Source organism: Mobula birostris, chromosome 6 (assembly GCF_030028105.1).
Source record: "Mobula birostris isolate sMobBir1 chromosome 6, sMobBir1.hap1, whole genome shotgun sequence".
NCBI lineage: Eukaryota > Metazoa > Chordata > Chondrichthyes > Myliobatiformes > Myliobatidae > Mobula > Mobula birostris.
This window is the reverse complement of record NC_092375.1, coordinates 123732666-123759419: the sequence shown is the minus strand read 5'-3', so window position 1 is coordinate 123759419 and position 26754 is coordinate 123732666. Positions and strand designations below refer to the sequence as shown.

General features: G+C 45.1%; 1 protein-coding gene across 3 annotated transcripts in view; it reads left to right on the top strand.

The window, feature by feature from the left end:
* LOC140199341 (receptor tyrosine-protein kinase erbB-4-like) overlaps window positions 1-26754 on the top strand; it is a 986886-nt gene that overhangs the window by 713689 nt on the left and 246443 nt on the right. For all 3 annotated transcript variants that reach the window (XM_072261212.1, XM_072261213.1, XM_072261211.1), the window contains exons 16-19: window positions 2859-2903; window positions 8077-8209; window positions 10156-10278; window positions 10607-10705. In XM_072261212.1, coding sequence (XP_072117313.1) covers window positions 2859-2903; window positions 8077-8209; window positions 10156-10278; window positions 10607-10705 — 400 coding nt within the window. The remainder of the gene's footprint in view (window positions 1-2858; window positions 2904-8076; window positions 8210-10155; window positions 10279-10606; window positions 10706-26754) is intronic.

Sequence of the window (26754 nt, the reverse complement as noted above, 5' to 3'; positions counted from 1 at the left end):
CTTCGTCAAACTCCATGTAGAAAACACCCACAGGTCTCTTTTCATTAAATACCTTCATCACCTCCTTGAAAAACTCAATCAAGTTAGTAAGACATGACTTGCCCCGTACATAGCCACGCTGGCTTGCCCTGATTAGGCCATGATTTTCCAAATACTTATAAATCCTATCACTAAGAATTCTCTCCAGTAACTCCCTACTAATGATGTGAGACTCACTGGTCTATAGTTTCCAGGATTATCCCTGCTTCTCTCCTTGAATAATGGAAAAACTTCAGCTACTCACCAGTCCTTTAGGACCTTACCTATGCTTAGAGTGCACATGAAGATAATGGTCCAGCAACTTTCTCAGTAACCGGAAGTATATATCATCAGGCCCTGGGGAGTTCTCCACTTTAATCTTAGGAGACCCATCACTAACTTCTAGAAATTCCCTAGCAAATTAGTACAATCCACACCGATCTCCCGATCTTCTATATCTTTCTCCTTGGTAAATACGGATGCACAGTGCTCATTTAGGTCCCACATCCTCCATCTCTACACATTTGCCTCCTCCTTTAATCTTGCATTGTCCCACTCACTTCCTAATTATGGTCTTGCTCTTGATGTCTGTATAGAATGCTTTGGGATTCTCTTTAACCGTATTTTCCAAGAACATTCCATGGCCCCTCATAATGTCCTAATTCCTTTCTTGAGTTCTTTTCTAGCTGAATAATCTTCAAGGGCTCTGATTGGCTTTACCTTCAGACAGACAGACAGATAGACAGACATACTTTATTGATCCCGAGGGAAATTGGGTTTTGTTACAACTGCACCAACCAAGAATAGAGCATAAATATAGCAATACAAAAACCACAAACAATCAAACAACAATATGCAAACTGTGCCAGATGGAAATAAGTCCAGGACCAGCCTATTGGCTCAGGGTGTCTGACCCTCCACGCAAGGAGCTGCAAAGGTCGATGTCCACAGGCAGGAACGCCCAGTGTTGTATCTTGGTATAAACCGTACATACGTCTGCTCTGCTCCTTGACTAAATTCACCACCTCCCTCGACATCCAGGGTTCCCTTCTTTTGCCATCCTTGTCCTTCCTTCTTTTTGGAACACACCCGTTCGGTACTCTGTGCAGTTAACCTTTAAACTCACCGGTTGACATCCCCTGGTCTTTCCACCCCTGTTAGGCACGTGTCAGGAATGTTACGGAATACTTTCCAGTTGCCGGGGTGAATACAGCCCAAACAATTTCTGAGAAGCTGAACGTTCTTCAGGACAAAGAGACCCTCTTCACAGATTTCTGAATGGTCTATGATCCCATGAACACTGCCTCGCCATTTTGCTATCCTTTTGCACTATCGATCTATCTATCTATCATTTTTATTTATTTGTCTGCCTTTTTATTTATATTTCTTTTTGTAACTTATTTCAACTTTTATGTATTGCACTGTACTGCTACAGCAAGACAACACACGTCACACCTTGTCAGTGATAATAAACCTGATTCTATCCATCGACCTCTCCCACTTCCTTCACAACTTGCACGCTGTTGCCTAAGTGTGGAGCTTCCGCAACTCATGCCACCCCAACGGGCCAGGGTTTCCTTGACACCATCTTCCCAGCTTGTGTCCTTGACCAGTGGGGCAGCTAGAGCGTGAGCATGCCACTGCTGCCTGGTGCCTTCCAAGCCACACACACACACACACACACACACACACACACACACACACCACACACACACACACCACACACACACACACACACACACACACACACACACACCACACACCACACACACACACCACACACACACACACACACACACACACACACACACACACACACACACACACACACCACACAGGCACGCTTTGTTCACTTGGAACTGAATGTCCTGACTGTCACAAATGCCATTCAATAAGGTAGCTAACCAGCAATATCCCCAGGCATCTTGGGATGCACATTAAATGCAGGTCTTGTCGATCATGACCTGACAGTAAGAATGAAAAAAAACACAACCGAATGTAAACATCCCAGTCTCCGTGCATTGTGCAGATCACAACACGTTTCCCCTCTGACTGGACGCAATTGTCTTGGGCCCAAGCCCATCTTGATGGGCAGGAATTGGACACATGACAATGGTGGATAAATCAAAGCGGCCCACAGCTCAATACAGTATATTGCAATAATTGGTCTGCATCAATTTGTAACACGTCTACGTTTTAACGGGAGAAATAATCCAGAACAAGACTGTCCCCTGACCTAAAGGGGGTCTTTGCTGCTTTCTTCAACACATTTCCTCTGCATTGGATGCTCCCAGTGAAGATCATTCCCTTTCTTTTGAGCGAAAACGATAGAGAAGAATTGAAGTCAGGCAGTTACAAGTCGGCTCGCTTTATTTGGCGGCTGGGTCTTGGTTTCCGACGTGACCCAGGGAGGTAGAGGGCAGCGTGTGTATATTATTATCTGTCACCCTCTATCTGTGTCGAGTATGAATAGTTTCAACAGACTGGTTTATAGCACAGTGCTGATAACTGTTCAATTCATGTGGCATTCATCCTCCTAATCACCGGTTCATTCCATCCAGATTGCATTGTCATTGTCCCTGCTTTGGTATGCTTTTAAAAAGGCTCTTATGTCACTTTTGTTGGATCCGTGTTGAAGGGGAGTGGCGGGGAGGGTGCAATGCACTGGCAGGTTCCCTTGAAGGTGAAACAACATGTAGGGGGGCCCCAAGGCTGTAATTTAACCATTGTGACTGTGTTACTGTAACATTGCGAAGGTTGTAATTACTCTGTTAACATGATGGTTTTTTTGTTCCTCTCCCCACTCCTGAATAATGGACTTCAACCTTGCTGTGCTGCAGGTGCACAGGCCCACGTATTCGGGACTGCATCGAGCTGATGGATAGGTACTAATGTGCACTGTCCGCTGCATGCTGTGCTGTGCGAATGTTTGCTGAGAAAGGGTTGGTGCGGTGGTCTAGCCGAAGTCAGGTGTACAGGTCCTTCCTTCGGGCAGATGATTCATTCCACCTTCCCCCAACATGCTAGCTACCATCCACCACATTTTCATCTCATACCCTTTCCAGCCCCCATCTTGTGTCTCATAGGTCAACTAAATGATGGCTAGATAATAGAAATTGAAAACCTGTGAGCAACATATCATCAAATTAACCTACTAATCACCTTGTCACAAGCGTATAATATGATAAGGTACAATCAACGCGATGGTCTTGGTCTCTGTCTTCTTGCTCTACTTTCATCTGTGAACGTTTCTTTTTTAAGGCTATAATGCCACACTAATGGAACCTGAAGTATCTCATTAATTGCTCAGGGTTAACTGCTAGGCCTTATCTTCTTCTCTCAACTTTGAGAGTGGGTTACTTGCGCAGATTGAGTGAAAGCAGGGATCTGATGTTTGCTGAATGACATTTTAACCGGAGAGAGTGCAAGGGATGTTGGGCAACTGTAGTCTGCTTATAATCACCTGTGATGCTCTCTAGTAACCCACCCAGGATACCGTTACATCTTGCTGCACAATACACACGCCACAACTGAGTTAACACTTCTGTCAGTGCAAGGGAATTAAAAGCTTCGGAGGCAGATTCAAGACTGTTATAATATGTGCTGGGTCAACACTCCTAGGGTGACAAACAGGGAACAGATATGAGTGATTACTTCGCACACTCTCCATTCTGCTGAAGATAGGGTTTCTGTGACACTGATACCATCCTGACAAAGACAATTGATTTCATTCTGTTTAACAGCCTTCCTTAGCTCTGAACATATGTGGAGAAGAATAAAGTTCCAATTCCTATCATGCTAAACATAAGAATTTCCTCACTGAATATCCTCCTGTGTTGGTTAACAAGTGCATATTCTTTTTTCCCGCAGCTGAGCGCCCTCCTGCTCTTGATGCAGTCGGAGCCAGTCTGTAACCCTGTACACCCGAGTCCCAAAGTCATGATCTCTTAATTTTGCAGTTCAGTGCTAATCAGCCATGCCAAGACAATAGAAACACTTAAAAGGAACGTCATCCCAGTAGTGACATCCTTGTGAAACAGCCACACTGACAATGAACTACAAGAAGACTATTCATTTTGGGGCTTGTGTCTCGCTCCGGTTTACTCCTATTCACTCCCCCCCCAACTCATGGCCTGGCAGGTCTAGGTGTAAATGTCTCTCTTTATGCTGACAGTGCCCAGGCTCACTGCACTGGAATCATCAGCCAGGTTTTTATTCGTTGCTTCACCAACGCCGTGCTTCCATCACCGGATCAGTAAAGGTGATATTTGTGAGGTTGTTTTTTTACCATTTGCAACTCCTGAGCCAACGGAGCAGCCAATGCCTGCATGTAGCAAGCCCAAGATAACATTCGGACTGATGTGTGGCAAGTAGCGCCAATGCCGCAAAAACAATGGGCAGTGCCCGTCTCCACTAGCAGTAGGTCTTAACACTTGTCCCTTGGCATTAACTGGCATTACCATCGCAGGGTCCCCACCATCAATATTTGATGCAGCAGGTGGTTGGTATTATAATTCCATTTATTTATTTAGAGATACCATGCAGAAGAGGCCCTCCCAGCCCAATGAGCTGCATTGCCCAGCAAACCACTTATTTAACACCAGCCTAATCACAGGACAATTTACAATGACTGATTAACCTACTGACTGGTATGTCTTTGGATTGTGTTCCCAGAGGTTACCCAGGAGCTCCCGGGAGAACGTACAATCTCCTTACAGACGGCGCCAGAATTGATCTCTGAACTCCGAATGCCCCGAGCTGCAATGGTGTCGCGCTAATTGCTGCACTATTGGGCCACCATTGACTAGCCATAGCAGAAGAATACCCTCCACTTGCCTGGAAGAATTCAGCTCTAACATCCCAGGAAGCTAGATACCCTAAAGGGCAAAGCAGCCCATTGGGTTGGTACTTCGTTCACCAACCAATGTGTACAGTCTACAAAATCCACTGTCGTTCCTCTACTCTGACAGCACCTCTCACTTCTCACACCCATGAGAAGGACAAGGGCAGCAGATACATGGGAACACCGCCACCTGCAGATTCCGCGCCCCCCCCCCCCCCCCAGGTCATACACCATCCTGATTAGTCTACATCAGCGCTGGTTCTAAACCCCAGAGCTCCCTCCCCAACTGGGGGAGCACCTTCACCCAAAGGACTGTAATGCTTCCAGTAGGCAGCTCCCCTCCAATTTCCAAGGGAAATACAGGCAGGCTCCAGTGTATTCCAGGGATTTCATTATACTTATCTCACCATCTCAGATAATCCTACCACCACACTCCAGCCCCTGGTTGTTCAGCATGTCCATCTTATCAATACCTCCAAACGGAAAGCAGTTTCTTGCCACTCAGCTGGACGTTGCTGAACAAGCAGACAAGCAACATATTTTTTATTCTGTTGAGATCCTGGATACCTGGTCCCATCCTGCCTCACACTCATCACAGGACTTGTAGGCAGTGACCAACTGGACTAGTTTTCAGAAGGGATAAGGAGCCTGCCCGAAGCCAGCTTCTCTTACTCCAGAGGGCAGAGGGCTCCATAATCGCAGCAATAATTATCCCAACACAACACCGTTACCATGTGTGCCTTTCAGACAGGAAGCTTACTGGATTCATTGGAAACCTCCTGACTGGAGCCTCATTAAAACATCAAATATCTGTCACGGTAATTGCAGTTCTGTGCCAGCAAAGATGACATGGTAATGTGCACTGTCACAGTAGCTGCAGAACCTGTGTTAAAAGACACTTGGCTGGAGTGTCCTCGCCAGGGGCCACAAGCTGCCGGGCAACAGTTTATTCCCATGGAGCTGTTCCCTCAGGGCATCAACCTTCAGGAATCTCACTGCAGGTGGAACAACTCCAGCAGGAGCCCTCCTCCAGATAGACTGGTCCATTAATGATAGGTGCCCTCTGGGCAGACTTGTTCGTTAAAGATTCTCCCCCAAACAGACCATTTCTTCACTTTACCCTTGCCTGTCAGGTCAGTTCAGTACTGACCATCTCCTAAAATTGCATTCCTTCATGCCCAGTCCACAATAATCTAGCCACCCCACCCCCCGCACAGACCAGTCCATTAATAATCCTCCCCCATGCAAATGTCCATTAAAATTCCTCCCTCACACAGGCCAGTCCATGACTTTCCATTTTCCCGCAAAGCCAGTCCTACAATCCAAGTATGGACCAATCTTCCCTCACAGAAAGCGATCCCTTCATGACCCTTAATATTCCTCCCCAGGACAGGCTTGTCCGTTTATGTTTCTCCATCTCAGAGGACAGCTCCGTCAACGATACTCCCTGTACATCCCAGTCCATTATTAATCCTTGTCCATATAGATTCATCCAGCAGCAATTCTCCTCCACACCAGTTATCACCTTCCCACAGACCAATCAGTCCATCGATGAACTATCTAACAGGCCAGTCCTTTACTGATTTACACTAAAGCAGGCCTATACATCAGTGACCACCACCCCCCCACCATTATCAACTTTACATAGTCAGCATAGTCTTCCCCCAGAATGACCTGTCCACAAATTAGCCTCCTTCACACCAACCAAACAGTCAATGTTTTCCACTAACTCATTGACGATCCTTCCCCAGGCAGACCCCAGTAAGTTCACAATAATGATCCCCATTCCCAGACACACTGCTCCATTAACGATTCCACCCCCCCACACACACACACACAAACATACTGACCATTTATTGATGATCCTTTTCAGATAGGTTGGTGTTGTCCTACTGCTTTCTGCCATTTCCCCTTTTGACATATTTTTCCTGTGCTTTCTTTGCTTCTCTCCAGTCGTTACTGCAAAGTAGGAGGAACTTGGGGGGGTGGGGGGTAAAGTCAAATTTTTGTCTGTGTGTGGAATATGTATCTGTAATAATCTGGTCTTCTTTCTCTCACTTGTGTGCTGTATGTGCTTATTCGTCAGTTAACGGTCCGCTCCTACTGAAAAGTTTCCTCTTTCTCCCCATCAGAGCCGCCCACCTCCACTGTCCCCCTGCAGTCCTCTGCCATCTTCCCGCTCTTCCCACTCAGCAAAAGGAAATGCACCATGTTCTTCTCTGATCCCCTTCCTGTTTTGTTGGGAAATATCAATCAGGAGGATATTTTGCCCAATGAATCATATTCTGAAGGAAAATATTAATTCAGTTCTTGTTTCCCATCTCTTTTAAATCGATCATTGGGCCCTTTGGAGCAGGTGTCTTTGTTTGCTGCCTTGCCTCTTTGCTGAGTTTGGATGATTTCCTTTTAGTACACTTCTGGTAATAAAAGCGGATTACAATGATGAATATTTCTAATTAAAAACCAAGTCTGATGAGCTCGACTTTGAAAGCAGGTGGGATTTACACAATCAGACGTTATACATTCCTTCAGAGCCCACCACCCCTCCCCCATTCTATCTCACTCTACTTCCTCAAGGGCTTTTAGAGCCAAGTGAAGCCCTTCAGAAAGAGTTCAAGCACTCATTGTAATTACTGTTCAGTCATCAAGACAGAAATTTGCTCTACACTCTTTTCTCCTTTCCTTGCTTAACAGCCCTGTTTGGTCATAATTTCAGGATATGCTTTTAAGTGTTATCGCAAACCTAACATCTTCTCTCTGTCTCTAATGTATAAAGGCCTCAGAAGTCAAACTTTCACTTAATATCCATGCATGTGTGTTTTCCCCTTTGAAGAAGCGACAGCACTGGGACCCAGGGGAAACGCAGTGATCATAGATTAACAATTAGACTACCACATAACCTCCTATAACCAAAAAATATAAACAGAACACACAGGCATCCTTTTGCTGGATTCTTAATAGTGGTTGAAATATTTTAAGATAATTACTGTATCCCATGTGGGAATATTATTCACACGGAACTCTTTCCTTGGGATTGATCATGGGATACCTGGGGAATTTCTGCCTGTTCTCTTTAGTCAGACTGGTGTGATTGCCTGAGGGTGATTGGACGTGTTTGCGGTTTTCTTCCTTCTTTTTTGCTGTGACTGCCCCTCCCTCACTGACGTTTGCTCCCCACCCCCCCCCACCCCCTCCCCTGTCGCTTCGATCGGCAGGACCCCTCTGATAGCTGCCGGAGTGATAGGCGGCCTCTTCATCGTGGTGATCCTGGGGCTGGTGGTCGCTGTGTACCTGAGGAGGAAGAGCATCAAGAAGAAACGGGCAATGCGCCGCTTCCTGGAGACCGAGGTAATGCCAGCGGACAGGATCAACTCCGCCGAGCTCAGCTGTTATTTTTTTTCTCTGCTAAATAGGAAAATACACTTTGAATTCTTACGACATAGAATGGGGACATTGAGCCTATCAAGTCTATAGCAGTTATATTCCCCCAATTGCGACCTTGTAACCCCACCGATTTTGCTACCGGTGTGTATGTTAACCAGTCATTTCTAGTACCTAATTAGCCAGCTAACTTTTGTGTCTGGGATGCCATACCCAGTGACATTCCAAGGCATTGGTGGGTGTTGGCTGAACAGCAGACAGACTCATAGAACTAAACAGTACTGAAAACTCATTCATGACGACAAAAAAATATATCCATGCCAGTCTATTTTCCTGCATTTGGCCCACATCCCACAGTTAGCCAGTTCCTTACAACCTCAGACCTTGGATTTAAAAGGAGCCATTCAACCTTGGCAAGGCTTCTATCAAACCAATAAACAGTAATGTTATACCTGACTGATTGCTTGGTTGATAAATGGGTCTCATGCCGAAGCTTTCATGAGCTAGTAATAAGATGAGGATTAAAGGTAGAGATGGAAACGCATGCACCTCAGTTCCAGCTTCAGAATGTGCTTAATTTCACTGAGGCACCAGATCCACTCAGTTTAATTCTAGTCCAGACTGCTAGAAGTTCAGTACAAGCCAACAAGGTACTGATTGTAACCCATTTCCTCTCTCTTCCCCGTCAGCCCATGGTGGCCCAATATCTCCCAGCTGTGGGGAAGGTTGTATTGTGTGCTCCAGACTGAGCCCTTTCTGCTGTGAATTCATGCAACACAGTCATTGATGCTCTTTAGTCTGGGCCCCATCTTATTCTGGGTAGTTGGTTGACAAGAGCTGAAATAAAACCAATCAGGTTATGTCTTCTTACGTAGCATTTATTTTAGTGTTGCTGAAGAGTCACAAACTCAAACCATTCCAACTTCCTCAAGTAGTATCTTCCTATCAAGCTCACCTAATGACCCAGTCCCCTTCTCCCTGCACTCTCTTCCTTTAGCTTATCTTCATTGCTCCTGCTGCTTGGTGCTCACACACTGAAATTCCCTTGGTGTATCCGTTGCTCATCTATTCCTTTAAAAGTCTCCTTAAATAGAGCCTCATTGATAAACTTTCTCTGCCTTTACAAGTTTATTTTCCTTTTAAAGTTCTATGATGTTTTTGCTTCTTCTACACTATCTAGTCTTTGCAATGTAGTTTAGAATCATACAGCATAGAAACCAGCCCTTTAACCCAACAAATCGAACTGTGAATTACCCATCCATAGTAGTCCCATTTACCAGCACTTATTCTGTAGTTTTTGTGGTTTGACAATCCAGGGGCTCATTCTGATGCTTCTCCTATGTTGTGAGAGTACCTGGCTCCACCACCCACTCAGACTGTGTGTTGTAGATTGCAACCACCCTCTGAGCAAAAAAAAAATCTTTCTCAGATCCCTTCCAAATCTCTTCTCCCTCATGATAAGTTCATGCCTGCTAATTTTAGCCAGCTCAATCATGGGGACAAGTTTCTTATATTCTACCCTATCAATGGCCTCATCATTTTGTACCCCTCAATCACATTCCCCATCCTCAGTGTCTTCAGCTCTAAGGAAAACAAATCCAACCCATCCAATCTCTTATGAATCTTATAAATCCAGTCTCTGTAGGGAATTGTTCCATCTGAGGCATCGTCCTGGAAATCTCCTCCCAAGATTTTTCTGTCGCCCCAGACCCAAAAGCCATTGTAGACATTTGTGAAACCTTCACTACTCTCTGTGCTCCTGAATTGAAATGGCATCATCTCGAATACGTGGTGGCCCTCAATTTGATCTGAAAGTAATGAAAATTGATCCCTGAAAGTAATGAAATCGATCTGCTTCCTTGATCGTTCCAGTGACTCAAGAAATTCATGTTTCAAATTCTTTCTGTCTTCAGCTAGTGGAACCTTTAACCCCCAGTGGTGCTGCCCCTAATCAGGCCCAACTTAGGATCCTCAAGGAGACCGAGCTGAAACGCATCAAGATTCTCGGTTCTGGCGCCTTTGGGACAGTCTACAAAGTAAGTAGCTTTGATTTTCTCTTACGTAGTGACTCATGACGTTAACTCCTATTCTTTCAGTTTAGCAGTTTCTCAGGATTTTGCAATTTCCTTTGTTTCATCAGCTGCTCTCCCAAATTATGATTTAAAGCTTTCGAACTGCATGCACTGCCAATTCATCTTAATGCAGGCTGATCCATCTAAGTCTATTCTGCTCATGGATTTTCATGGCTGCTCCTGTTAGCCATTGACAGCTGAAGTAAAGCTCCCCCAGCTAGAGCCATTTGTAATGGAAATAGTTTGTTTGTACAAAGCATTTTTCTGAGGTGACGCTTTTTGTCTTCTTCAGGGCATCTGGGTCCCGGAGGGGGAGACAGTGAAGATTCCTGTAGCCATTAAGATCCTCCGTGAGAGAACAGGTCCCAAGGCGAATGTGGAATTCATGGATGTAAGTCGATGGCATCTATTCACTGATTAATGTTCTGAGCTTGGTAATGGAAATGAGGGAGGTGACAGTTATTGATTGTACCAATGGGGTGTCAATGAAACAACGGAATGAAGTGTCCCACGTGATATTAGAAATGTTTTAGCTGGTGGTTCATTTACCTCCTATTTGAAAATGATTAAAGTGTGGCACTAGCACAGGGAATGTAGCCACATGGAAAACACCAGTCATATCATCATAGCAGCAGTACTTGAATGAGGATTATATATTACTAATGAATATAATCGGGTGATACGGCTTTCACATTTAGTTTGGTGAAGGTGTAATTAAGCTAGCATCTCGTTAATGTGAAATCTATTCAAAAATGCCAGCTGAATCTGCTCTACAGCTGAGGAAAAGAGAAGACACCACTGTGCCTCACCTTGTCTCAGCTGCATCACATCTGGCCAGCGTCTGTTTGTTGTAATCGGGCACCGTTTGCCGAGTGCCCAATTAACTGCAAATATTCTGCTGAAATTTTAGCAACTGCAAATGTTCTGCTATTAACCTGCGAATGCCTTGCACCGTGTTTCGCCAACCTCAGCTGAGTGAGATGGGAAAGTGGAGCTCTGTTACACCTCTGAATGAATTAACATTTCAGTCATGCAGCACTGGCCAGAGTCCTAAGATGCCAGGTAATACATCACAGATTATTGCACTACATCATATAGTTTTGCAGATGCTCCCACATTGGTTACGATGTGATGTGCACAGATGAACAATACAAAGGATAGCTGAGTGCCATCTTCTCTGCTGTCAGTAAATCCCAGAGAATGGTCAGGTAATTGTTATAAGATTGTCCAGGCATACATCAGCCACCTAGGATTTCAAGAACTAGAGGGGATCAGTTTAAAGGGAGAGGGGGGTAAAAATTATAAAGAAACCTGAAGGGCACCTTCTTCACACAGAGGGGAATCTGTGTATGGAATGAGTTGCCAGAGGAAGTGGTTGAGGCAGGTACAATAACAATATTTAAAATGGATTTGGACAGGTACAGAGATAGGAAAGGTTCTGAGAGATTTTGATCAAGTGAATAGGACTAGCTCAAGTAAGCATCTTGAAGGAGTTAGGCAGGAGGGCCTAAACTCTATGACCCTAAATGAATGGTTTGAATAGAATGGCAGGCGCCTCAAAGCACTGAAGCCAGAGGGAAGGACACATGGAACATTGAGATGACCAATGAATGATAAACTTCCTGTACAAAATGAGATATGCTTAAAAAGAAATTAAAACTACAGTGCTTTTTTTTAAAGCATGTTGACCCAGACATTCAGCCATTCTTGGCTGGCACGTGGTGTCATGATTAACCGGGTCACGTTATGAACGTTCCTGATTCGACCCTTGTATTTTTTATGAGACCGAGTGGCTGGCTCAACAATTAACCCGGCACAGATGGAAAGCGTGCTTGGGGGTGGCCCGACCTGGATTCGAACTTGGGAACCTTCACTCTGGAGACCAGCGCTGATCTCACTGTGCCACCAGCCGGCCAACTACAATGCTGAGGATGGAGAAGGGGAAAGGGCATTCATCTAGAGAGTACAGACATGCTGGACTGAATGTTATCCGTCTGTGACATAATGGGATGGGAGATCCATACTGTGAGACGCTGACTGTACCAAGCCAGCTATAGGTTCCTCCTGGAGGTGTAACCTTGAGGCTTCTGGGGACCGAGGTCAGGAGAGTTCCCTGTGCTGTCATTCTGAAAGTGTATGGTTGAGTACCAAGAAAAGACAGGGTTTGCTACAAGGGGATTTCTCCTGGTGGTGAGTGATTGGTTGTCTGCTGTATCTGACCATAACAGTTAGGGTTGTGTAGTTTGTATTTAGATCAGAATCAAAACCAGGTTTAATGTCACTGGCATATGTCAGGAAATCTGTTGTTCTGCAGAAGCGGTTCATTGCAATACATAGAAATAAAAACTATAAATTACAATAAGAAGTAAATATAAAAAATAAATTAAATAAATAGTGCAAAAAGAACTGAGGAGGTGTTAATGGGTTCCTTGTCCATTCAGAAATCTGATGGCAGAGGGAAGAAGCTGTTTCTGAAACATTGAGTGTGTGTCTTCAGGCTCCTGTACCTCCTCCTTGATGTAGCAATGATAAAAGGGCATGTACTGAGTGATGGGAAGTTCTTAATGATGGATGCCAGCCTTTTTGAGCCATCGCCTTTTGAAGTTGTCTTGAATACTGGAGTGGCTAATGACCATGATGGAGCTGGCTGAATTTACAATTTTCTGATTCTGTGCAGTCGTTCCTCTATACCAGATGGTGATGCAACCAGTCAGAATGTTCTCCACGGCAAATCTGCAGAAATTTGTTAGTACCTTTGGTGTCATACCAATTCTCTTCAAACTCCTAATGAGATATAGCCCCTGTTCTGCCTTCTTTGTAATTACATCAATATGTTGGGCCCAGCTTAGATCCTCAGAGATGCTGGCATCCAGGAACTTGAAACTGCTCAACCTTTCCACTTCTGATCCCTGGATGAGGACTGGTGTGTTTTCCCTTAACTACCCCTTCCTAAAGTCTACAGTCAATTCCCTGGTCTTATTGACATTTGCATGCAAGGTTGTTGTTGTGACACCACTCAACCAGCTAATCTATCTCGATCCTCTACGCCTCCTCATTAACATCTGCAATTCTGCTAAAAATAGTTGTGTCTTCAGCAAATTTGTAGATGGATTTGAGCCATTGTGGGTGTAGAGTGAGGAGAGCAGTGGGCTATGTGTGCATCTTTGAGGTGCACCATTGTTGATTGTCAGCAAGGAGGAGATGTTATTTTCAATTTGCACACACTATGGTATCCCGGTAAGGAAGTCAAGGATCCAGTTGCAAAGGGAGGTACAGAGGCCCAGGTTTTGGAGCTTATTCATAAGAACTGAGGGTATGATTGTGTTGAACACCGAGCTGTAATCAATAAACAGTAGCCTAACATAGGTATTGCTATTGTCTAGGTGACCCAAGGCCATGTGAAGAGCCAATGAGATGGCAATTTGTGTAGACTTACTGTGACAATAGGTACATTGCAGTAGGTCCAGGTCCATGCTGAGTTGATCGTGGCCATGATCAACCTCTCAAAGCACTTTGGTTTACTAGATGTGAGTGCCACTGGGGGATAGTCATTGAGGCAGCTCACCCTGCTCTTCTTGGGCACCAGTATGATCACTGCCCCTTTGGAGCAGGTGGGAACTTCTGACTGCAGCAGTGAGAGATTAAAGATATCCTTGAACACTCCTGCCAATTGGTCGGCAGAGGTTTTCAGAACCTTACCAGTTTCAACATCAGGGGCTGATGCCTTGCAAGGGTTCACCCTCTTGAAAGATTATTTAACAGCCGTCTTTTAGAACCCTATGGCTTTCTTCAGTCACTTTTATTTTGAACGAGAGCTTCTCAGTTCTGTAAACCTTCAGTGTAGCTCATCCATATTTTAAAATACCCTTCCCATAGTATATCTTGTTCACATGATGCCTAAAGATCTATCAGTCTTAAGCATACTCAATGACTGAGAGCTCCCGCTGCCCTCTTTGTGGGAGAGAACTCCAAATATTCACAAGCGCTCAGTGAAGAAACCTTTCCTCACATCTCTAACATTATGGATCCATTCCCTGAAGACTGATCCCTGACTCTGGAATGTATAGCCAGGTGAAAGAATTTCTTAGTGTCTAGCCTGACGCACTGTCTAAGGATACTGTGCACACCCCTAGCATCAGCTTTCATTCCGCTAAACCCAGTGAATAAGGAGCCGCCCTGTTCATTTCCTGCTCTTTGGATATCTGAACAATCAGTTTAGTGAGCAATGCTGGAGGAACTCTGTCGGTCAGGCAGCAGCTATGGAAGTAAATGGTATGATTTACTTCAGCGGTTCAGGCTAAGACCCTCCATCTGGACAGGTGATGGCCAAGGCTCATGATAGCAGCAAAGATGCCAAAACAGGAATGCAGGGGTGAAAAAATTATACCACCCTCAGATCCACGGTGTCATCAAATGCCAGAATCTGATGATCCTCAAAGGCTCTTTCAAGCCCTTCTAATCTCACCACTCAGCAAGTAACTACCTCCGATCACTCTGTCCAGATGTCTCAGCCCAAGATGTCAACCGTCTAGTTCCCTCCATATTCGTTGCCTGATCCGTTGAGTTCCTCCAGTGTTTTGTGTTTTTCTCCAGCCTCGCCCATTAATTTAGTGAGCCTCGTCAGTATACCTTCTGATGAAAGCACTTCCTTCTATTAATGAAGAGACAACAACTGTGGACAGTGTTCCAGCAATGCCCAGAACAATAGCGGCAAAGCCTCTTTACAGACTCCAAAAACTTTGCAATTAAAGATCACCTGCTGTTCACCTTCCTAATTGCTTGTTGAGGGAATTCAGAAGAAATCACATTCATCTGTTCATCAGTACGAGGGAAAGAAGCGAAGTAGTGAGAACAGTAAAGATGCAAATAGATTTCAAACAGGGGTTGAGCGGAGTGAGGTAAACACACTGGATGTCTACTTCCTGCCCTGCAGGTGGACACCAGGGAAGTCTTGAGCGTCGCAGCATAATTAATGAGTTTGATTATAACCAAGGTGATAGACAGACATAGAGAGCCCAAAACAAATAAATCTCTGGGATTAGATGGTGTTATTCTGGAGATTTCATGGAATGGATTCAGCAGCCATGAAGAATCATTAGGAAAGTTTCACAAACCTGGAGAGGCACACATATTGGAACCTTGGCCGATGTGGTGTCCATCTTCAAAAGGGCCTCGACAAGGGGTGAAGTTGGAGTGCACAGGGAGATGAACTCTGAATTTCAATGAGTGATTAACCCATGCCTGTCTGTGAGGCAGAACTGCTGAGACTGTAACATGTGTGAAGACATCTCCATGCAGTCCCATTATATGAATGAGGGCATCATTCAAAACTAGCCAGTGCTAATTGATGTCAGACCCACGTCTCAAGGGGAAAGTGCTTGCCTTCTCTATGTCTCACAGAACTGAAAGGCTTGCTGGAAGCCATGATGGAGCACAGAACAGACCGTTTTACCAACTTGGTGAAGGATGAGACACAGCGACCTCTCAGACAGAGAGTTCACACTGAAATTGCTCTAAAGTGTTTCAGGTTGAACCCAAGCCACTAAAGCAGTGAGACAAGCTGCAACACTGCATACCCTTTGGAGAATTACTAGGCGTTCTCAAACCGTTCCGATGGAAAAGGCCCTCTAACACTGCAGCATGCCTCCTTTCTTTTTGCTGTTGAACGTTTCAGTACAGCACCCACCAAATCCCCCATTTCTGACAGTAACCAGGGTCACTAGCACCCACCAGAGTGCAGGAAGGAGGAATATTACCTCCAATACCAGTCACCATAATGCATTTCTGGCAGTCGTAGAGTCACAAAGTCATACAGCATTGAAACGGGCCCCTCACTCCAACTGGTCCAGGCATACCAAGAGGCCTATCTAAGCAAGTTCCATTTGCCCCTGTTTCGATTCTATCCCTCTAATCATTTCCTATCCAAGTACTTGTCCAGGTGCACCACAAAACAGGCCCTTCAGCCCATCAAGTCCATGCAGAACTGTTAATCTGTCTAGTCCCATCAATCTGTGCCCGAACTAAAGCCCTCCATACCCCCATCATCCATGTACTTATCCAAATTTCTCTTAATTATTGAAATTGCACCTGCATCCACTGGCAGTTCCTTCCACACTCTCACCACTCCCTGAGTGAAGAAACTTCCCCTCATGTTCTCCCGAAACATTTCACCTTTCACCCTTAACTAATGACCTCTAGTTCTAGTCCCACCCAAACTCAGTGGAAAAGCCTGCTTGCACTTACCCTGTCTTTGCCTCTCATATTTGGTATACCTCTATCAAGTCTCCCTTCATTCTCCTACGCTCCAGGGAATAAATCCTAACCTATTCAACCTTTCTCTATAACTCAGGTCCTCAAGCCCTGGCATCATCCTCATTAGCTTTCTCTGCATCACTTCAAAGTTCAAAATAAAGTTTATTATCAGAGTACATACATGCCACCATACACAACCCTGAGATTCTTTTTTCTGCGGGCGTACTTAGTAAATCTACAGAACAGTAACTGTAAACAGGATCTGTAAACTGTAAACATCAGGAACTGTAAACTGTGAACAAACTATGCAAAAGCAGATATAAATGAATATCAATAAATAACAAGCATGAAATAACAAGATAAAAGAGTCCTTAAATGAGAGTAAATTTCAATCTTATTGACACCTTTCCTGTAGGTAGATGACCAAAACTTCACAGAGTACTCCTAAATTAGGCCTCACCAACACCTTATACAACTTCAACATAACATCTCGACTCCCATACTCAGTACTTTGATTTATGAAGGCCAATGTGCCAAAAGCCTTCTTTACAACCCTACCTGCCTGTGATGCCACTTTCAAGGAATTATGGATCTGTATTCCCAGATCCACCTGTTCTACCTCTCACCATATAATTCCTACCCTGGTTTTAACTCCCAAGTGCAACATCTCACATTGGCCTGCATTAAATTCCATCGGCTATTTTTCAGCCCATTTTTACATCTGGTCCAAATCCCACTGCAAGCTTGGATAGACTTCCTCATTGTCCACTGCGCCCCAAATCTTGGTGCCATCTGAAAATTTGCTGATCCAGTTTACTACATTATCATCCAGATCATTGATATAGATGCCAAACAACAATGAATGAGCACCAATTCTTGCAGCACATGGTTAGTCACAGGCCTCCATTCAGAGAGGCAACCATTTACAGCCATTCTCCGGCTTCTGCCGTGAAGCCAAAGTCTAATCCAATTTTTTACCTCATCCTGAATGCTAAGTAACTGAAACTTATTGACCCAACATCCCATGCGGGATCTGGTCCAGGCACAGTTCAAATATTGTTAATGTACCTGTCTCAGCCACTTCCACATACCGACCACCCTCTGGGTTAAAAAAAATTGTCCCTCGGATTTCTGTTAAATCTTTCTGCTCTCATCCTAAAGCAGTGCCCTCTAGTTCTTAATTCTTCATACTTTTGAAAAGTGTGCACCCCTCATGACTAGGTAATCAGCTGGGCACCATCTCATTCACTGAATGATGTCCATCACAGCTTGAGGAGACTGGACAAAAGGTGTGACCTCTTCCCATCGTGTGGGTCAGACTTCCTGTGCAAGATTGACAGATGGCATCAGCCTAGCATTCTAAGACTGGCATTATCTTAGCACTGTGTCTAGCAATCCTTAGATGCTAAGGTGCCATCTAACATGCTGTATGCCATGAGTTGTCTGTGAATGTGCTTTTATGATTTGAGGTCGATGCTGGAACCATGTGGGAATAAAGGAATGTCTCACTGGAGCCACTCACTGCCAGTATCTGTAAAAACAATTTACCAACCTCCTTAATTAATTTCAGAATTAACATCCCAGGTGGTTTCTGATAAGCTGTGCAATATATTAGAAGGAGATATTTGATGAAGGAATCACACAAGGAGCTATCAGATGTGCTAAAAGGAATCTTGAATCGTGAAGCCTAGTAGAAGAGGGCAGCAATTTGGGAGTATGGTCTGAATGGAGAGAGGGCTGGGATTCTTAAACTAAGCCCTTGGCTTGTCGAGATCTGGACTGGTGTACATATCAAGGGGAAGCAGAGTTGTCTGTCACCTGGGTAAACCCTTTGCTCTGGTATTCTGGGAAGCACATAATAATCACCTTAGCATTCAAAAGATTTGAAAAGTGAATGTAAAGCAGCTGAGCAGTTGAAACTGAGACTTGGTTTCTGCAGCTTACTGCTGTACCACGGACTCACATTGTCATTAAGGCAACTGAGGGCAGCTATGCCACCTCACTTTGGTGGAAAATAAGTCCTTGTCACTGATGTTACAGTCAAAGTCAAGTTTAGTATCATATGCACAAGCTCATGCAATGAAAAATTTACTTGCAATAGCATCGCAGGCACACAACAAGAGAAACACAACATTCCCAAGGAAAGCATAAATTAATAACACAAATTATACACTATATAAAAAAGAACACATTTAGAACAAAAGGAAAACAAAATCTACATAAGGCAAAGTGATCATAATGTTGCTATACTTTGTGCAGGTTGGTTAAAGGAAATAGCTTTTCTTGAACCCGGGGATGAGGGCTTCAGGCCTCCTGTCTGATGGAGAGGAATCAAGACAATGGCGTGGCCTGGACTATTATATTAAACTTCTGATTGTTCAGCCTCCTTACAATCTCTGCCTCTCTTGGATCCAGAATCTGCAAAGTCAGGACAAGAAAGGGTTTTTGCTTGCATGGGGAGTGGGAAGGTGACAAAGGAAAGTATCTCTCAAGTTGAAGTTCAAGTTTATTGTCATTCAACTGTATATTGTACACCACCAGAAGAAACAGCATCCAGACCAAGGTGCACAACACAGTACATACTACTCACACACAACACATAAAGTAATATCACCACAAATAAATTAACAAATAGTAAGGTGCATTTACGAGAGAAGTTACAAAGTAAACAGTATAACAGTACTGGTGCTTCATACATGATGAGACCTAGGTAGTTCAGTAGTCTTACAGCCTGGGAAAGAAGCTGTTTCTCATTCTGCTGTCCTTGTCCCAATGCTATGTTACCTGTATTACCTCCTACCTGATGGTCGTGGGTCAAAGAGATTGTTGGAGGGCTGAGAGGGATCATTGACAATGCTGAGAGATTAATGTATGCAGCACTCCTGATAAATATTTTGGATGGGTGGAAGAGAGATCCCATTGATCCTCTCTGCAATCTTCACAATCTTTTGTAGAGTCTCGCGGTCACATGCCTAACAATTCCCATAGGTTTGCCCAACAGAGTGATCAGCAGCACTGGGGCTCCACAGGGGACTGTCTTGTCTCCCTTTCTCTTCACCATTTACACCTCGGACTTCAACTACTTCACAGAGTCTTGTCATCTCCAGAAGTTTTCTGATGACTCTGCCATAGTTGGATGCATCAACAAGGGAGATGAGGCTGAGTACAGGGCTACGGTAGGAAACTTTGTCACATGGTGTGAGCAGAATTATCTGCAGCTTAATGTGAAAAAGACTAAGGAGCTGGTGGTAGACCTGAGGAGAGCTAAGGCACTGGTGACCCCTGTTTCCATCCAGGGGGTCAGTGTGGACATGTTGGAGAATTACAAATACCTGGGGATACGAATTGACAATAAACTGGACTGGTCAAAGAACACTGAGGCAGTCTACAAGAAGGGTCAGAGCCGTCTCTATTTCCTGAGGAGACTGAGGTCCTTTAACATCTGTCGGACGATGCTGAGGATGTTCTACGAGGCTGTGGTGGCCAGTGCGATCATGTTTACTGTTGTGTGCTGTGGCAGCAGGCTGAGGATAGCAGATACCAACAGAATCAACAAACTCATTCGTAAGGCCAGTGATGTTGTGGGGTTGGAACTGGACTCTCTCACGGTGGTGTCTGAAAAGAGGATGCTGTCTAAGTTGAATGCCATCTTGGACAATGTCTCCCATCCACTACATAATGTACTGGGTGGGCACAGGGGTACATTCAACCAGAGACTCATTCCACCGAGATGCAACACAGAGCGTCATAGGAAGTCATTCCTGCCTGTGGCCATCAAACTTTACAACTCCTCCCTTGGAGGGTCAGACACCCTGAGCCAGTAGGCTGGTCCTAGACTTATTTCCTGGCATAATTTACATATTACTATTTAATTATTTATCGTTTTATTATTATTTAGTTGTTTATGGTGCAACTGTAATGAAAACTAATTTCCCCGGCATCAATAAAGTATGACTATGACTATGACCAGACAGTGATGCAGCTGGTCAGGACAGTCCCGATGGTGCTCCTGTAAAAATTGGTTAGAATGAGGGGGCAGGGGGAGCCTCGCTTGCTTCAATTTCCTCAGGAAGTGGAGACTCTGCTATGCTTTCTTGACTAAGGATATGGTGCTGAGGGACCAGTTGAGATCGTCCATGTTGTGCACTCCCAAAAACTTAGCACTCCTAACTCTTTCCCTGGAGGAGCTGCGTATGTGCAGTGAGGAGTAGTCAACCTGTGCCTTCCTAAAGTCCGTAATCATCGCTTTAGTCTTGTCTAAGTTGAGACCGAAGTAGTTTTGCTTTCACATTCTACCAGCCACTCTCTCCTCTCTGCATGCCATGTCGTCACCGATGTTGATGGGGCCAACCACTGCTGTGTCTCGATAATTCTGTTAAAGTGGATCTTGCGTGCATCAGCAGTGTGAACAGCATCAGGCTGAGCACACAGCCCAGAGGGACGCCTGTACTCAGCATGATAAAGCTAGAGATGTTTCTGCCAATTCGGACTGTCTGTGGCCTTTCTGTCAAGGAGTCCAAGATCCAGTTACAGAGAGGGGTGTTGAGACCCAGTGAGGACAGTTTCTGAGGGGTGATCACATTAGCACTGAGCTGAAGTCAATAAACAGCAACCCGGCATATTAAGCGCCACTTTCCAATGGGGCAAGACGGAGTAGAGCGCAAAGGCTATGGCATCATCATTGGACCGAAATGTGTGACAAGTGAGTCCAATTTAGCGAAAAGTTTGGATTTAATACAATCCATCATCAGCTGCTCAAAGCATTTCCTTATTGTTGAGGTCAGTGCCACTGGACAGAAGTTGTTAAGGAAGGTTACTCTTACCACCTTGGAAACCAGGATGATGGTGGCCACCTTGAAGCCTGCATGGACAGTGAACTGTTCCAGGGAAATGTTGAAGATAACTGTTAGAATCTCTGTTTTCTGGGTTGTGGTCCCTCAACACCCAATCAGGTATGTTATCAGGTCCCGTCAACTTTACATGCGTTGACCATGGCTTGGGTCTTCCACCTGCTCCTCAGGGGAAGGGGGTGCCTTCCTCTCCTGCACATCAGTCTGCCAGTCCATTTTCTCCTGAGGAATGGAGGCTGGCAGTGCTGATGGTTGAACCAAGTGTTGTCAAATTGAAATCAAAGATGCAAGAAACAGAGAGGAAGGGATGGGTGTGAAGCTCACTGCAAAAAGGTTCTAAAAAGCTATGAATCGTATAATTACACAGCAAAATGTTTCAAGGTGAATCACAACAGTTTAAAAGAGAAAATTCTACAGCAGTCCACTTAAAGTAGGTGACTCGGTAATGTGCAAAGAGAAAGGAGGAGAGGGATTCTTGTATTTGACTCCAAGGCAAATGAAGAAAGCTGGGATTAAAACAGAAACTTCCAGAAATACTCTGCAGGACAGGCAGCATCTGCAGAAAAAGAGAGAGAAAGCATTTCAGGGCTGAAACACAAATGGTACTAGTCTTGAAAAATTAATTCTCTCTCTCCCTCTGTACAATAATGACTGACTGCTGTGTGTTTAAATTGTAGTTGTTTTTTTCTCAGATTTCTGGCATTTCTTCAATGTTATTTTACTGAAAGAAGCCAAGTTGGCATAAACAAGCAGACTTGATGATCTGGGCGAGTCAGTGGAGTGTTGGGTACAATGGATTGCAAGTTTAGGGAGCGACCTACCGTGGGGCTGTTCTGTCAGGAAGTTGCAAATTTAAAGTTGCTGGGCCAGGAATGAGGGCAAGACAGGAGTGGCGGGTGATTGGATTTCTGTACCTATTAGGGTTTGGGCAGCTGATGGTCGAGCCTCTGAATTGTGGAGCTGGTGTATCGCCTGCTCATGCCTCAATGTGCGTCTGCGTCTGCAGGAAAGTAGGCTGCGTCAGGCTGTCAGGTGCAAGGCAGCAGAGCCAGTTGGCAGTGAACCGCCAGTCACCACCAGGTACTTGAAAGTGCTTTGCCGGTCATGAGGAGCTTTCAGCTTTTAAAAGCAGCCTCATCAAGGTATTTCTGCTCCCCATCTGATACCAAATGTGCTGATGGCTCAGCAAAGGAGTGATGGATTGTGGTCAACTGATGACTGTACTATCAAAGCAAACAAGTTAATAATAAGCAGCAGCTGAGAAGTGCCAACGTGGGAGAAATTAAAATACATGAGACCGTTGATGAGTTGACTGCCGCTATTTCTATGCTATCGGTGAGGGAACATCTTTCACCAACGATTCTAGTTAAATCAGAATGAGTTTTATTGTCACTAACTTGTTCAACATAAATTTGTTTTGCTGCAGCGGGTACAATGCAAAGGCATAATATTACTATAAATTACAATGTTAATCAACAGTGCAGTAAAAATGAGTAATAAAGTACTGTTCATGGATTTGCGCATCATTCAAAAATCTGATGGCAGAGGGAAAGAAGCTGTTTCTGAACCGCTGACTGCAGGTCTTCAGCCTCCTGCACAGCAACCCCAATGAGAGTAACGAGAAGGAGGCATGCCCAGAAGGTGAGGGTCCTTACTGATGAAAGCAGCAGCGTGTGCGTGAATGGATTTTATGTGAGTGGGGGGTTGCACAGGTCCAGACCCACCCTCTCGACATCCCCTCCCAGATCTAGCAGCATGGTGGGGTCCAAGATGGCTGGGGGAAGTTCTGTTGCAGTGAATGGCCAGACCAAGCTTCAATACAAGGGATGCCCATTCCGCGCTTCACGGCACGTGCTTGCAAGATGGCCATTGACCCTACGAGAGGGTTCATCCGCCCTTTGACAGGTCTTGTTTTTCATCCTGCAGGGCGTCTAGCCACCCTCCTCACCAGGCAAGCCTGGTGGGGGAGCCGGTTTAGTTGCCGACCACTTGACCACGCGACCACGCGACAGGTTGTACTGGGTTCCACGGTATCAGTAGCACTCAGACGAGTGACCTGACCAGGAAGTATGCTAGGCATTTACTGTCACACCAATGTCTGTGCCCAGGAGTGCTGGGAAGAGTGTGTGCGTGTGCACGCACACCAAGGTTACCACAAGTATCAGCAATTAAAATTTTAATTTATTCTATCACCATGTCTGTGCTCCTTCCTCTACCCCCACCTTGTTATAATGGCTTCTTCCCCCTACCATCCCAGTCCAGTTGATGGGTCGCAACCTGAAATGTCGACTGTTTATCTTATCCACAGATGCTTCCTGGCCAGCTAAGTTCCTCCGGTATTCTGTGTATGTTGTTCTGGGTTTACAGCATCTGTAGAGTCTCTTGTGTTTATGATATTATAAAAAATACAGATTTGCTTTCCCAGGTATAGTCCATAAGACCATAAGACCATAAGACCAAGGAGCAGAAGTCAACCATCGAGTCTGCTCCGCCATTTTATCATGAGCTGATCCATTCTCCCATTTAGTCCCACTCCCCCGCCTTCTCACCATAACCCTTGATGCCCTGACTACTCAGATACCTATCAATCCCTGCCTTAAATACACCCAATGACTTGGCCTCCACTGCCATCTGTGGCAACAACTGCCACAGATTCACTACCTTCTGGCTAAAAAAATTTCTTCACATCTCTGTTCTGAATGGGTGCCCTTCAATCCTTAAGTCATGCCCTCTCGTATTAGACTCACCCACCATGGGAAACAATTTTGCCACATCCACTCTGTCTATGCCTTTCAACATTTGAAATGTTTCTATGAGGTCCCCCTCATTCTTCTAAACTCCAAGGAGTACAGTCCAAGAGCGGACAAACGTTCCTCATATGTTAACCCTCTCATTCCCGGAATCATTCTAGTGAATCTTCTCTGAACCCGCTCCAATGTCATCACATCCCTTCTTAAATAAGGAGCCCAAAACTGCTCACGGTACTCCAAGTGAGGTCTCACCAGTGCCTTATAGAGCCTCAACATCACATCCCTGCTCCTATACTCTATTCCTCTAGAAATGAATGCCAACATTGCATTCGCCTTCTTCACTACCGACTCAACCTGGAGGTCACTCATTTAAATGGTGAGTGTCCTCACATCTTTGACTTGCCCCACTTCTGATGAACGTTCAGTGGCCAGAATCATTAACCCTGCCCTATCCAGCCTATATTTTAGCTCCAATTTCAGAGTTCTTGAATCCACGATAATTTTGCTTTTGGGTTAAAGTTCTTTCAAGGTTCCAGGGTGGAAGCCTGGATCCTTTTGCACATCCCTGAAAGAGGGATATTGCTCTGGTTGAGATGTTGTTGGCCTCTTTGTCCTTATGTGAAACGTTATATTCTTCCGTCTCTTAGGGCCTCTTCATTTTGGTGCTATTTTGCTAGCGTAGGATTTGTGGGCAGATACTTAAATCAACAACCCCACCCTCCCCTTCTCTCCCCATGAAGTAATTAGCAGCATGGATGCTTGACTGACTCCAGGGTCGCAGTGTTGGCGAAGGTTCAATACGGTGTCCACGGAGCAGGAAAGAGTTCCATATTTTCTGTTACCTCAGTCGGTAGGGCTGGTCAGGAGACATGAGAGACTGCAGATGCTGGGTTCTGGAGCAACACATATGGCACTGGAGAAACTCAGTGGTCCCGGCAACGTCTATGGATGGAAGTGGACATTTCGAGCCAAGACCCTTCATGTGGACTGTGGTTTGTATTGGTATGGGTAGACACTTGGGTCTGCTCGGAATTATCCCAAGAGCTTTTGGCACAACCTCCGCCTCCAGCTACCGTATCCAGTTAGTCTGTCTTTGCTCATTTCCTCTCAGCTACCCCATTCCAAGCACGTTATAACTAATCATCAAAAAAGGTTCAAAGAATGAAATATGCCTCTGCGATCCATCGTTTGACCTGCTTTCAGCACTGAGCAGCCTAACGCTGGGAGACTCAAGGCTAGCGTGGAGAGTTGGAAGCCCAGTGTTTGGACAGTGGGTCAGCTGATAGAAATGCTCTCTTATAGGAGAGCATTTCTCTCTCACGGTTAGGAGGGGGAAGGGGAAGTGTCAGATACTAGAGAGTAACCCAGTGGCTGTGCCCCTTAAGTACTCCTGTTTGAGTACTGTTGGGGGGGGGCGGGGAAGCTTACCTGGGGGAAGCAACAGTCGCCGTGCCTCCGGCACAGAGTCCAGCCCTGTAACTCAGAAGCATAGGGAAAGAAAGAGGATGGCAGTGATAATAGGGGACTCGGTAGTTAGGGGGTCAGATAGGCGATTCTGTGGACGTAGTCAGGAGACCGGGATGGTAGTTTACCTCCCTGGTGCCAGAGTCTGGGATGTTTCTGATTGCGTCTAAGATATCCTGAAGTGGGAAGGTGAGGAGCCAGAGGTCGTGGTACATATAGGTACCAATGACATAGGTAGGAAAAGGGAAGAGGTCCTGAAAGGAGAATATAGGGAGTTAGGAAGGGAGTTGAGAAAAAGGACCGCAAAGGTAGTAATCTTGGGATTACTGCCTGTGCCACGCGACAGTGAGAGTAGGAATGGAATGAGGTGGAGGACAAATGTGTGGCTGAGGGATTGGAGCAGGGGGCAGGGATTCAAGTTTCTGTATCATTGGGACCTCTTTTGGCGCAGGTGTGACCTGTACAAAAAGGACAGGTTGCACTTGAATCCTAGGGGGACCAATATCCTGGCAGGGAGATTTGCGAAGGCTACTGGGGGGACTTTAAACTAGAATGGTTGGGGGGTGGGAATCAAATTGAAGAGACTAGGAGAGAGGATGTTAGCTCACAAATAGAGAAAGCTAGTAGACAGTGTGTGAGTGAGGATAGGCAGGGGACAGAGAACGGGAGCACTCAGACCGAAGATGTAGGGGAGAAGGAAGAAAAAGATAACAAAGTTGTTTGCACCATTAGGGATAAACAGAGAGTAAGAGGTGAAGGGTTTCTTAAATGCATCTATTTTAATGCTAGGAGCATTGTAAGAAAGTTGGATGAGCTTAGAGCATGGATTGATACCTGGAAATATGATGTTGTAGCTGTTAGTGAAACATGGTTGCAGGAGGGGTGTGATTGGCAACTAAATATTCCTGGATTTCGTTGCTTCAGGTGTGAGAGAATCGGAAGAGCAAGAGAGGGAGATGTTGCATTGCTTGTTAGAGAAAATATTACAGCGGTGCTTTGGCAGGATAGATTAGAGGACAGGCTGTTTGGGTGGAATTGAGGATGGGAAAGGTGTAGTAATGCTTATAGGGGTATATTATAGACCACCTAATGGGGAGCGAGAATTGGAGGAGAAAATTTGTAAG